The sequence below is a fragment of the Desmodus rotundus genome, chromosome 3 (assembly GCF_022682495.2).
Source record: "Desmodus rotundus isolate HL8 chromosome 3, HLdesRot8A.1, whole genome shotgun sequence".
Classification (NCBI taxonomy): Eukaryota; Metazoa; Chordata; class Mammalia; order Chiroptera; family Phyllostomidae; genus Desmodus; species Desmodus rotundus.
Genome location: NC_071389.1, coordinates 110,175,660 through 110,189,737, shown reverse-complemented (window position 1 = coordinate 110,189,737; position 14,078 = coordinate 110,175,660). Strand labels below are relative to the sequence as shown.

General features: G+C 37.7%; 1 protein-coding gene across 2 annotated transcripts in view; it reads left to right on the top strand.

The window, feature by feature from the left end:
• The first annotated feature begins 1,684 nt into the window (after positions 1 to 1,684).
• NUP58 (nucleoporin 58) overlaps positions 1,685 to 14,078 on the top strand; it is a 66,202-nt gene continuing 53,808 nt past the window's right edge. For both annotated transcript variants that reach the window (XM_053920807.2, XM_024580778.3), the window contains exons 1-4: positions 1,685 to 2,010; positions 6,933 to 7,075; positions 10,602 to 10,751; positions 11,916 to 12,053. In XM_053920807.2, the coding sequence (XP_053776782.1) occupies positions 1,904 to 2,010; positions 6,933 to 7,075; positions 10,602 to 10,751; positions 11,916 to 12,053 (538 nt within the window). In that variant the 5' untranslated portion in view covers positions 1,685 to 1,903. The remainder of the gene's footprint in view (positions 2,011 to 6,932; positions 7,076 to 10,601; positions 10,752 to 11,915; positions 12,054 to 14,078) is intronic.

Here is a 14,078-nt window from a genome sequence, read left to right as displayed (position 1 = left end):
TAAAAAAGAAAGGAGGAAGCAAAAAGGCTTGCCATAGAATTCAGAATCTGAATCACTTTCTTCATTGTGGAAAGAAGTGATACAGTAGAATTGATACATGGGTTCAGGTCCCACAATGTCCAAGAGGAATACTTGGAACATCCTTTGGAATAGGATGTGTTATTCTCACTAGGTAAGGAAGGTTAAATTGCAGTGCTCCATAGCTTTGCCTGGCTGAAGATGTTGTAGGCATAAATAGGCATGAAGATTATGTTATTACCATTTTACTGTCAAGTGTTCAATTGAATAAGCAAACAATTGAGCTTATAAAAACTGCCTTCATTGGAGTTTTATTTCTGTAGAACATGAGGATGTAAAGTGTTTTTTATTTCTTTTTGCTAATCGGACAAACAGAAGTCATCTGAGAAAGGGTCTTTGAGGTCCAATTTTTAACTTACTGCACTTAGAGACATGTGATAGATTGTAATGCTGTCCATCAAATATTCCAGTTTCCATTTCTGCAGTGCTCCACTCTGTGGAATTTTTAGGGTCACTGAAGCATAATTTAAACTACTCTGAAATGAATGAATCTTGGAAGGACATAACCTAGTCCATAGCAGGTGGCAATGCCCAAGCTCAATGCAGGAGAAAGTGCTACATTAAGGGGAGTTGTGAGATGTGAAGTTAGTGTCAGACGAGGGCCCTGAGTTTTTGATCAAGGCAATGTCGCGGCCAGCATTCTGTTTTAGGACACCAAATATGGTGGTTGTTTATGGATGAATTTTATTGCAAAAAAAAAATCTCATTTGTAGGAGTACTGCAACAATTCCTGATGGAAAAACAAAGACCCACATTATGATAGCAGCACCTAAGCCTTTCCTGATCCTTCCTCCAGAGGGGATCTCTTCTTTAAAACCACATTTTTCTTATGTTCAAGGGCTGCTCGTAGAACTCTTGAATTTCACCTTATATTGTATTCTTGTTTCCGTATTCTTATTCCTTCCTTTTGCAGTTTCTGTAGTAGTTAGTAGTGGCGTTGGAGCGCCGCAGAGTCGGGAGACATGGGACGGTGTGGGGACCCCGCGCTCGGCCCCAGGTTCCGTACTATTATCAAGCAGAAAATGCTGACACAGTTTGTAGACTTGACTACATCTTTTGATGTACAACCAGGGGGCTTGTCCAGTTCTGTTTGCTCAGCACCACGAACCAGGGCCAGCCACCACACCCACGAAAGGACGCTCTTCTGAATTTTCTCTGTGGCCGCAGCGTTGGGGTCCGCACGCCTCGGAGTTTGGAGGTGGAGCTCACGTCGCTGAACGGAGGAGTGAATTACTATTGATAGACTTCCGAACTGTCAGGAAGTAGACACACTCCTCGTTCTTTAACTGGTGGCAGCCAACGAAAGATTAAAATCGCCTCCTATCCTGTAAGAGGAGCTTGAAATTATCAGTAGGGCCCTCCCAACTCTGTGCATCCTTTTTGGCGGTAGACAAGGATTAAACATTAGATACAACAGCCATGGAGTACATATTACGTCAGCGTAGTTGCTCAATTAGAGCTACAACAGATAAACAGTTGGATTTTGTTTGAGCTCTGAGAAAATATCCCCAGAGAGTAGGCAGAGCTCTAACACCGCCCAGTCCCAGAGGGCTTTGCGTGAAACACCGACCCCACCCCCATCCCAGGGTCCCCTGCGCGGCGGCCTCGCTCACGGTGGGCTACGTGCGCACGGCGAGCGCTGGAACGTGCTTCTGCGTGGTGGTTCCGCCCACTTCGGCCTTCTCTTCGCGGCCGCTGAAGTTTGAGGTTCCCGCCAGGTCTCGGCTGGGCGGGAGTGATGCTTCCCGGCCCACCTCGGCTTTGAGGCGAGTGAAGCGTCCCAGACCCTTTCCCGCTTGCTTTCGGTGCCTGACCCGGGGCAATCATGTCTACCGGGTTCTCCTTCGGGACCGGAACGCTGGGCTCCACCACCGTGGCCGCTGGCGGGACCGGTACGAGCGGCGGTTTCTCCTTTGGGACAGGGGCGTCTAGGTAAATGTACTTCCTCACCTTCCCGGACCCGGTCCTCCCGCGAGGGTCCCGTGGGGTATTCTTGCCCATCTTTATTCCAGCTGGCATTTTTCCTGGTCGGCCTGGAGGAAAATAATTGCCCCCCACCATTTTCGTAGACTTTCCACTCGCTGGCCTTCCCGGGCCCTAAAGCTGGCCTACTTCAGAGGAGGGTGGATGGTCCCTGTGTAGTGAGGACCCCAGAATCCCTATCGGACGTTGTTCCTACGGATTGAAGTGTGGCTGAGTGAAAGGGCGTGGGATTTCACGTCCAAACGCTAGCGTTTGTCAGTCTTAGGCACAGAATGAATTTTGAACCAGTGAATGAAATACTGCTTATTGTGGGGTTTTGGAAAAAGAAAATAGAAAAATTTAAGGACAAATAAAAATTTCTCCCCGATAATGCAGATTTCATTACAGATATACAATTTTAGATATTACAGAGCTTTAATGAGTCGTGGTTAACCAGCTTTCAAGTCTGTGCCTCAGTCTGTCCTTTTTTTTTTCTTTTACAGCATTTGTTGCAAAAATATTTCAGCATTGTCTGTATTAAAAAAACGGGGAGAGGACCACAGGCTACACAGTGAAGTCAGAAATCTGGGAATTTTCCTTAGTACCTCCTTTTCTCTCTACACACTTAATTACCAAGACCTGATAATTTTAATTATTTTCTATCTGCTTCATTTTCAGTGCCACCACCCTGTTGGCGAGCCCTTGTCATTTGAGGAACAAATATTTATTGACATACTTCTATGTAGTAGGCTCAGTTTTAGGTGGTAAGATAAATGAGAGTCTTGCTCTCCTGAAGACATCTTATGAAAATACTTAAGATTCCTGCCAGGTTTTCAACCAGTGACCTTTGTCCTGTTAAATGGGAACTGCTCCCATTATCTCCTACTTACTAGTTCAGTGAAATCCCAAATGCTGTCTTAAAAATCTACTTCTATGGCAGTCTTTTTTACTACACTGTAGTCCTTTAATGATTTTTACACTATCATACTGGAATGAAGTAAAAATGAATCTTGCTAGGGTCCACAAGATGCAAATAATCAGGAACCTCTTCAACAGGTCATTCTGAGCCCATCTTTTCTTCATTTTAGTTGATCCAAACCTCAAAAAAAAAACAACCCTAAAAACCATTTATATTGTCATCCAGTTCAGGAACACAAATAAGTAACTGAAGTTTCCAAGAAAAATACCCTAACTTTATCTGATATACTTCAATATTTTCTCTTCTGTTGCATTCCATTTTTTAAAAATGCTTGTGGTGATCTACTAAATTGATTTCAAACCTTCGAATGGGTCCTGATCTTAGTTTCAAAAACACAGTTCTAGCAACTTGGACCTTATCTCAGTTCCTCAGGTGAACTTGGGCAAACCCCTTCCCGGTTTAGGGCAGTTCCCTCTGCTTGGAATTCCCTTACTAACTCCTACCCTTTGTGCCAAGTTAATGCTTACTTTGGGGACTCAAAAGGTTACTTCCCCAGAGAGGCCTTTTCTGACCTATCAATCTAGAAGAGGTGTACATCCTCGTGGTACCGTGTACCACATAGCGTGTATTATAGTTGTAACGGTTCGTTATATGTTTTTGTTGACTTGTTTATTGTCTGTTCCAAGCAGTAGAATGTATGTTCCATGAGGGTAGAGACCTTTTCATATTATTTTTCCAGTAGACACAGTGGAGCTCAAAATATATTTGTTGAATGAATGAATAATTCATCACTTTCACTTCCTGGAAAGGGTTAGATAAATTGATAAAGGGAGAGACAGTCTAACACCTCCATTGGAATACTGATTTAGAGGCCTGACTGCCTCTACTGCCATTTGGTGATTTGGGTTTCCAAGCCTCAATTCCTGCATTTGAAAAAGGGTTATAAAATCTTTACCTCAGAGAGTAGTTGAATGAGATAAAGCATGTAGAGAATTTAGCATCGAATATGGCACTTGCTAATTAAGTCCACCTTAAGGCAACCTGCTGAAGTTAAAATAACATTCCTGATCTGCTGGAGTCAACTTGGCTTTTCTACCACACATCCTGTTGATTCAGTGGCAGATAATTCGGGGTTGAGGTCAGGTCTGGGGCACCTTTTTTTTCTCTTTTTTTTCTTTTTAATTAATTAATTTATTTTTATTCAGTTATAATTGTCTGCATTTTCTCCCCTTCCCTCCACCCCACCCCAGCCAGTCCCACCTCCCTCCCCCACCTCTACCCTCCCCCTTGATTTTGTCCTTGTGTCCTTTATAGTAGCTCCTATAGACCCCTCTCCCCACTATCCCCTCCCCACTCCCCTGTGGCTATTGTTACAATGTTCTTAATTTCAATGTCTCTGGTTATATTTTGTTTGCTTTTTTCTTTTGTTGATTATGTTCCAGTTAAAGCTGAGATCCTATGGTATTTGTCCCTCACCACTTGGCTTATTTCACTTAGCATAATGCTCTCTAGTTCCATCTATGCTATTGCAAAGGGTAGAAGGTCCTTCTTTCTCTCTGCTGCGTAGAATTCCATTGTGTAAATGTACCATAATTTTTTGATCCACTCATTTGCTGATGGGCACTTAGGTTGTTTCCAGTACTTGGCTATTGTAAATTGTGCTGCTATGAACATTGGGGTGCATAGGTTCTTTTGGATTGGTGTTTCAGGGTTCTTAGGGTATAATCCCATCTCACACCAGTTAGAGTGGCCAACATAAACAATCAACAAACAAGTGTTGGAGAGGATGCGGAGAAAAGGGAACCCTAGTGCACTGTTGGTGGGAACGCAGACTGGTGAGGCCACTGTGGAAAACAGTATGGAATTTCCTCAGAAAACTAAAAATGGAACTGCCCTTTGACCCAGCAATTCTGCTACCTTTTTGTTTTTCTTAAAGAAAGTAAATTTCTCTGCCTCAGAGACATTTCTCTTGCCTCTCTGATAGAATAATATGATTTCACTTTGATGTATTTCTTTGTTAATGTTAACTTTAGTTATGAAGCACTTCATTGTGTCATCAGTCAAGAAATTTAAAATGTTTTACTGGTGTAAAATTACACACTATACATCTTTTGCATATTTATAAGATAGCAGGAAAAAATGGGATCGCTAGCCCTGGCTGGTGTGGCTCAGTGGACTGAGTGCTGGCCTGCCCACTGAAAGGTCACCAGTTCAATTCCCAGGCAGGGCTCATGCCTGGGTCGTGGGCTGGGCCCCCATTTGGGGGTGTGTGAGAGGCATCTCCCTCCCTTCTTATCTCTCTAAATAAAATATTTTTAACAAATGGGATCACTGATTTTGGAGGAAGGGAAGCATAATAATCATGTTCTTAATTTGATAACATCTAAATGTGCCAATAATGTTTCTTTTAAACTCAGCTTTTCAAGTGTTTAAGGATCTGGGCTTTGTCAGTGAGGCCTTACAACCCTGCCTTGACAACCCCTGGTACTTCATACACCCAGGGCACACACTTGTGTTCCTAAGTATCATTTTTAAAATCAGTGGTAAGCAGACACAATTAGTGTATGCCCTCTCCTTTTTCCTACCCCGAGTTCATGACTGATTTCAAGTTTTACCTTTTCAATGAAGCTTCTCCCTCTCCATTGCCCTCACAGTGATTTGCTGGCATAATACCATGTGTATAATGTGTTTAGTAAAATTTGTATGTGTTCCTAATGATAACAGTAGTACAACGTGTATTGAGTGAAGTTAATTCGTCCTGCATGTTCTCTTAATCTTTACAAAAAACTTGTTAAGTGAGTATCGTTATTCCCATTTTGTAGATGAGGAAATAGAGGTTCAAAAAGGTTAAGTAATGTCACATCCCTATCAGCACCATGGGGAGCTGTTCCTGGAACCCAGCCACAACACTACTGCCTTCCGCTTAAATTGAAACTCCGCAGGGTTTTGAGCGTTTTAAAACTGACATTGAGTTATGGGGATTATATCTTTTTGAAAGGTCAGGTAGAGAAATAATAAATACAAAAATAGGATCAATGGGATTTCCCATTATGTTAAACATGTTATAATCTCTGTTAACTCCCCTGTGTAATTTTTGAAGTACAAGTTACCAGGGTTTTTTTTTTTTTTTGCCTATTTTTATAATTTCTTCTACCAATAGATATCAAGTTGGAGCCTTTGAGGCTTCGTAAGCATAGTTGGAAAGTTGTGAACTTTGTTCTTATCACTTGTTATTAGCTTCTCTTTCAAAAACTCTCTGAAGAGGATTTCTGCTGGTGAACAGTCTTGATAGGGGGTAATTTTGCTTTGCATTTTACTCTTGCCAGGATATTTTCCTTTTCTGTTACCCTACTCTCCCCACCCCAGATTCCTACTGCTTTTTTCGTGTCTAGATACCTCCCTCCAACCCCCACCAATGAATATGGTAATGTAACAATAGAGAGGCAGTAAAGACAACTTAGAATACCTTTTCCATTTCTGGGTATGTCATACTTTTCTTTATACTGGTAATTGAAGAAGAGCAAATGAATTTGGCAATGTGAACTGTACATGAGTAGTTCAAAAGGGAAATAATCCACATTCAAGCATTTCCTTATGGCCATTATAATAGATGCTTGCTTTCAAACAAAAACTGGTAAAAGCAGAATATGTGTGGTCCTATTTGTGATGACTTGGGATATGAAGTCTTAATTGCTGTATATTATGCTTTACTTGAAGGTTGGTATTTTTTTAAAGACTAGTTTTATGGGTGGATTTATTTTTAAAGATAACTGAAAAAATATTTAAACTTGGTTCAAATTATTAGTTCCTTTTTTATCCTATGGAGATTAGTTCCTTTTGTATCCTAATATGTTTTCATTTAATATGTTAGATATGTTAAATGAAAAAAAAATTAACCTTTAAGAGTTAATTTTCATTTTCTTAAGTAAATATTGGCTCTAACAGACTTCATTTTGTGTTTTTTATAAACAAGCAACCCTTCTGTGGGCCTCAATTTTGGAACTCTGGGAAGCGCCGTGACTCCAGCAGCTACATCTGCTCCTTCAGGTGGTTTTGGAACTGGGCTCTTTGGATCTAAACCTGCCACTGGGTTCACTCTAGGAGGAACAAGTACAGGTAAGAAGGATTGTCACATTTTCAGGGAGTAGGTCAAGTTCTGTACTGTATCTCCTCCCTTTACAAGTATTGTCATTGGTGGTAGTCCTTTTTTTTTTTTTAATAAAAGATTTTACTTATTCATTTTTAGAGAGGGGAATAGTAGGAGAAAGAGAGGGAGAGAAACATCACTGTGTGGTTGCCTCTTATGTACCCCCCACTGGGGACCTTGCCCGCAACCCAGGCATGTGCCCTGACTAGGAATCAAACCTGTGACCCTTTGGTTCGCAGGCCGGTGCTCAATCCACTGAGCCATATAAGCCAGGGCTGGTGGTAGTCTTAAAAAATGGTAAAAATACTAAGATAATAAGAAATGTATGACAGGCTCAGTCATTAGCTATGATTAGCATAAGGAAGGAAAACACATACACATTTAAAGAATTAAAGAAGTGATATCTCTTTAAATTTTTATAATAGATTATATAATGCAGTGTTTTACTTCAGTGAAGATAATGTTAAATTTACCAGTTTGGCCATTAATTAATTTAGCATATATGGGATAGTCAGCATCCTATTTTGCTATAACAGTGTAATTTACATTCTTACAAGATGTTTTCAATTGTATTAAGACAATTGTTTCATTGGGAAAAGGGCAAGAGTGCAAAGTATTCTGGTGTAAATTTTAGTGAAGTGTTCTTTTAATACAACAAGTATTTTGTTATTATAGGCTAAAAATATGTTTCACTGGAGTTGCTTCCTCACTTATCCTTTATTCTCTACCATCAGAGCCTATTAGCACCTTTTGCAATGACCTTTCAGCATTGATTGTGAACATTTTTCACGAGCACACATAGAAAATGAAAGAACTGCAGGAGTAAATATGAGACCAGTGAGTGAGTTGAGCTTCAGCTGTGTGCCAGGGTTTTCCTTGGAGTAGCTTTATTTCTTCCTTGTCTAATTTTGTTATAAGTAATAATTGTTTTCATTTTATAAATCTTATTTCCCAATTAATTAAATTATGTACAGCTTGTAATATGAAAATTAGTGCTATAGGAGGAATGTTTACATCGGTTAGTGGTTATGGTAGAAGAAGAAATTGTAATGTGTATTGGTCTTATTGGCAGTGTTCTCTCTCCCTCAGGGTGATTCTGTGATTTCAAGTCTTGCCCTTGTGACGACAAACCAAAAGAATGCCACCTTCCAATAATGAATACATTTTATTTCACTTTTTGTGTCCAGGAATAGCAACAGTTATAACTACAGGATTAATTTAGTAAGAACTTTAGAGAAAAAATTCCAAATCTGTGGTTTTCTACCTTTTTCTTTCCTAATATTCTCCAGAGCTGGGGTTTAGAGGAAAGCGTTTAAGGAGCTGAATATAGATCACTGATGCTAACTTATCAAAGAACCTTTCAGCATTTGAATATTTTTTTAACAAACTGACTATATAGTCCTTTTTTAATTCATAAAAATTTTTAATTCAGATACGGTTTTTCTGTGGAAATTTATTTGACAATACATTTTTCAGTCATTTGAATCCTTTTAATGGAAAAAACACCGAAGTGTAGGCCAGATGTCTTGGAATTAAGCCCTGTTTGCACCTCTAATTAGTTCTGAGGCCTTACACAGTCATTGAAACATCTGGCAGCTTATGGTTATTTATAAAATGAAGGCATTGGACTATAACAAGTTTTTGGATTACCTTCCAGCTCAAAAACATCTTAGTTTTCTACAGCGATATGCCAAAGAGAATGTGAATAACTAGGGTCATAGCCTGCCTTGAATCTGGATGGAAGTAAATAATGTGAAAGGACATTGAGGAACCTCAGTTAAAATTAAATTAAACATTGAAATAAAGATCAGTGAGCTTTCTTTACTTGCCTGCTACTTACCTATTGTCAATAGAAAACACATGTTCACCACCAAAATTTTGGACAGAATTGGCTACAAGGTAAGCAACTAAATCCTCTTTATTTTCTGAGATTATAGAACTAATACATGATTTCAAAGTACCGTACTCTGGCGGAAACTTCCATTTGTGGTAAGGTCAATCTAGAAGGATAATTTTTGGCTTTTTTTCCCTTGGTGCTTTTAGGAGAAGCCAAACTATAGGCCATTCATGCTTTTCTTCACTTAAATTTTTGAACAGCTACTACCTAACTCTATGGCCTTAGGTATACATAGTGCCTTGAACATTTAGTATTAGCTGTTGATATCAGGAACTGCTGAGTTCATGAGCAAGACATTCAGTCTGTTGTGAGGTGAAGGGAATAGGCAGGTATAATACTGTATTCCTGTGTAATCTGATAAATGCTCTAACATGTATGAAAGGCACCAAGGAAGGCAGAGGAAGAAGAGAATAGGAGTTCATTTTGGGGGCAGGAAACATTCTAGATGGAGGAATGGAAAGTACAAAGGCTCAATCATAAAAAGATCCAGGGAAATAAGGAAAGTACTTTGTTCTTAGAGTTTAGGATGCAGAGGTAGGAGTTATAGGGAGAGATTTGAGGAACGGTGGGACCAGATGGGAAAGATGATTGAATGCCAACTTTTTAGACTGTATTTTGGAGACAGTGGAGAGCTAATGGGAACCTAATGCCAGGGGGAATCAGTCACCAAGGTATTTTGTTGTTGTCTCTTTTTTTCTTTCTTTTTTAAAGTAACACATTTCTAAGAAGAGATTATAGGCTAGAGGAGGCTGAAAACAGAGAAACAAATTAAGAGGCTATTGTAATAGTTCTTGAGAGAGAGAGAGATGGCCCAAACGAAGGTTTTTAAGGATGCTTGTATTCCTGGGATATCTCTGAAGCAGAATTGACAGGATTTGTGACTAATAATAGAATGCAATGCAGAGAAGGGATGTCAGAGGTGATTGTGGTTTCTGCTTTGAACAACTGAATTGACCCCAGGGTTTTAGATTTTTTATAGGGAGAGATGTAGGGGTCCAAAGGGACATTCGAATAGAGCTAGTCAATTTAACTCAGATAGGTGTAGATTTAGCCATGTACCCAATAGCTGAAATTCTGAAAGTGGGTGAGATCTTTTAGGAAAGGGAGCAGGAAGTGAACCATAGGGAGTATCATTTAAGAAGTGAACAGGGAAGGAGATCTACAAAAGTGGACTGAAAGAAGCAGTACAGTGAGGGGCTGGGCACTGACAAACACAGAAGCCAGAAGGAAGAGGATTTTAAGCAAAAGAGAATGGTCATTTAAGTAGTCTTGGAGGGAAGGGGCCATTTTTCTGCAGAGTATAAAGGAAAGGAAGGATAAATGCTGTTGAAGGTTAATCTAGCAATAGACTTAAAATTGAATTTCAATATTATCATATTGATTGAATTTTCTTTTGCTTTTCTTAACTCACATGGTAATCTTTTCAGTATTCACCATGATTTGGTCCCAGCTCTTACATTTTCCTCTCATACATATACAAGTACATCCTTGTTCTGTCTACAAAAAGTGTGGTCACTAAGTTTTAGGGCTCCTGATTGACTGGTATAATACATATACAGTTATGGTAAAATAAGGAATTTTTTTTCTTTTTAAAACAGGAACGCCAACCACTACATCTGCATCTACAACAGGTTTCAGTTTAGGATTCAGTAAACCTGCAGCATCTGCCACACCATTTGCTCTGCCTATTACTTCTACCTCAGCTAGTGGGCTTTCTCTTTCATCTGCTCTGACATCAACTCCAGCAGGTGAGGCAGAATGGAAAAAAGTCACATTTTATGGTTAAAATTTAATTTTATTTGGTTAGTGTATATATGTATCCACCTTTATTAAAGATAATTTCAGTTTGGGAAATTTTTTATTTATATCTTTCAGCAGTTTTGACCTATTAAGTTACTGATTTGTAAAAAAAGATCAGCATTTTGTATTAAAGCAGCAGAGATCATCTTGGAAATTGGTCTCTATTTACAGAGAGCAAAGCATGGGAGAGAATGAGAGAAATAAAATGTAAAAACATTAATATGCACTTTGTTTTTAAGGGACATTTCGTGACAGGGGAGGATAAAGAGTTTGCACAAACCTTGCCTGGCTTAAACTCATTCAGATTTGAAGGTGGAGTTTGTGGCCTGGGCTGAAAACCCTTCATTATTGTGTGAAATTAGTTACCTGAAACCATTCTATTGGGTAGACCAAAAAGTCCATGTAGTAATTTCCGTAAAATAAAAGACACAATTTTCATTTTCACCAATAACTGTATTGATTTGGATATTTTGAGAATGTCGGCCATCTCCTGCTATTGGCTTTTAGTGAGTAGAGACCAGGGGTGCTGCTAAACATCTCCCAATGCCTAAGACAGCCCCATAGCAAAGTACCAAGAAACTTCGCAAACCACTTTTGATACATTCGATCAGTCACAGCACCTTCTTCACACACTGTACAAGTCTTTTTTTTTTTTTTTTTTTTTTTGCATTTTTACATTTCTTGAAATAATAAAGCATACTATACTGAAAATGTTGCATATTTTCTTCCATCTTCAATATTAAGATGACTACACGAAAATTCACCAATTTTGATTTTCTTTTAAATACATGCTAATATGACAGCTGTCACAATACAATTTAACAAAATTGTTTTGAATGAAGTTAAAGACAACTAAGCACTACTAGAGCCATTGTACTGAAAAAACTAAATAAACTTTTTGGCCAACCCAGTATTATTACCCAAAGTCCTTTTTTCTGTCACTGATTTTCTCTTTATTCATAAGTATATATAATTTTATCTTTATTGAGTAGTTTTTCCAAGAGCCAATTTAATAATGGACATCAGTTTTTTTTTAATAAATTGTTTTGTCTTTTCTGTGGTGTTCTAGAAACAGTGTTTCCTTTTGAAGCTTACAATCTCACTTTTTATAGCATCCACAGGATTTAGTCTAAATAATTTGGGTGGAACATCAGCCACAACTACGACTGCATCAACAGGCCTTTCTTTAGGCGGAGCCTTAGCTGGTTTGGGAGGTTCACTTTTCCAGAGTACAAACACAGCAACATCAGGTAATTGATGGTATTTACTCTCCAGAAATAGTAAATATTTATTTTTAAATTTATTTTGTCATTTTCATCAGATTGCTTTGTCTCTTAACCTGTATGTTTTCCATTCAGTATGAAAACAATTACAACATTTTTCACGCATAATTGGACATCTTAGCCATATTTTAGAAATAAATTTTCCTGTTTCTCAGTATTGACTGACTAGATAAAGCAATGAAGAGGAACCTGTTTGAGAAGTCAGTAAAGTTTTTCGAGAAATTTGTCTTTGTAATAAATAGCAGTTGAATAGTCTTGGATCATTTAGTGTCTACAGACATTGTAAGGCATCTTGACATTTTAAGCCTTGTGCGTAGGAATAGCCTTCTATATAGACATCAGGAAAGGGTATTAGCATGCTTTGAAAGCAAGGTTGTAAGATACAATATTAAATGATTTTCTTATAGTCAGGCAATACTAAAGTGTTGATTCACCTGGCAGAGACTACTGAATTAATATTTTATATTTTGGGTTGACTTCCCATTTCATGCTTATTTTGAGATTAGCCTCATGTTAAGGATTCTGCAGATGTTTTGAGTATTGGCTATAGCTAATGCCAATATGGGAAAGCCAGTGGAGCTCTGTGGGAGTGAGAAAAGCTTCCCTTTTATTTGAAGAAGTGGTATAATTACCTCACATATCAGTGTAACATCAAGAATTTCTGTTTAACAATTTCTGCCATAATCATACCAACTGTAATTCTAGGCATGACCATTTACATATTAGGAATAGTTGATACATGTTGAAATCATAGAATTTTTGATAAATAATTTAAAATTGCTATTTCAGAGTAATATGTGTCAAATTCTTGGTTGTGTGGGAGAGGTGAGGGAATATGACTTGATAATCTCTGTAAAAGCTTTTTGTGTGTGTGTGTCCTCTAATACTAAATTTAATGGAGTAATTCCAGGTCAGTGGAAGGGGAAAAAAGGTCAAGGTAACCTGTAGGAATTTGTAATATTTAAATTTCATTGATCTTTCAAATACTTTGTCATTATTGTATTACTTTGTAGGTATTTCAGATGTCTTCCAATAACCAAATCACTAGATGAATCTAATATATATTTCTTTGCAGGATAAATATTTGAACATTTTCCCCAAAGATTCCTATGAGAGTAAGACACAAAAATAATAAATAGGGGAGGTAGAGTGTTGTTTTTGTGTTTTATTATTGCATTTATAGGTTTATTCTGATTTTTCTTAGGCTCTTAACACAATAGTCAATGCTTAATTTGACTATTAGGTTAGTTACATTAACCTAAGGGTGCCATTGATTTTTTAAAACTTAGTAAGTTATTTATTTAGCTACATTCTTTTGTACATTGCCAGGATTTAAATTCAGTTATCCCATGTTCTTATCAGTACAGCCAATTGTTTTCTCTGTTTTTAGAGTAAATAGCATCTTGTCTTTAAAAAAAAAAACCCAGAGTTGTGTCAGTTTGGAAATGTATAGACTTCAGTACATGATTTATCAGCACAAGATCTTTGAAATTTTGCCACTTGATTCACACATATATTAATGACTTAAAACTTACTGTAGTCTAGCCCCTTTAGTCCCTTCTGTCAGTGAAGTAGGATTTAAATAAATGAAGTCTACTTTTTTAAAAAAAGTTATATGAGAAGAACTTGGAAGTATGAAATTTTGATGTTTCAGTGGTAAGACTTCCAATTATCAGTTCTTTAAATTTAATTAATAGTAAAACTGTTTGCTTTATATTATATTCGACTCTTATAAATTCATATTAGATATTTATTTTCCCTCAGCTTTACTGAGGTATAATTGACAAAATTGTAAGATTTTTAAAATATACAAGATTTGATAGATATATATGTTGTAAAATTATACATTAATTTCACCTTTTGAGTTAATAAATTCAATACTAGCTTATTTTAAAAGTATGTAATTCTAAATCATGATTGGAAGACAAGATGTATTCACCTGAAAACATAAAAACTAAAACTGCTTTTGTAGAGGTTTACAAGCAAGAAATA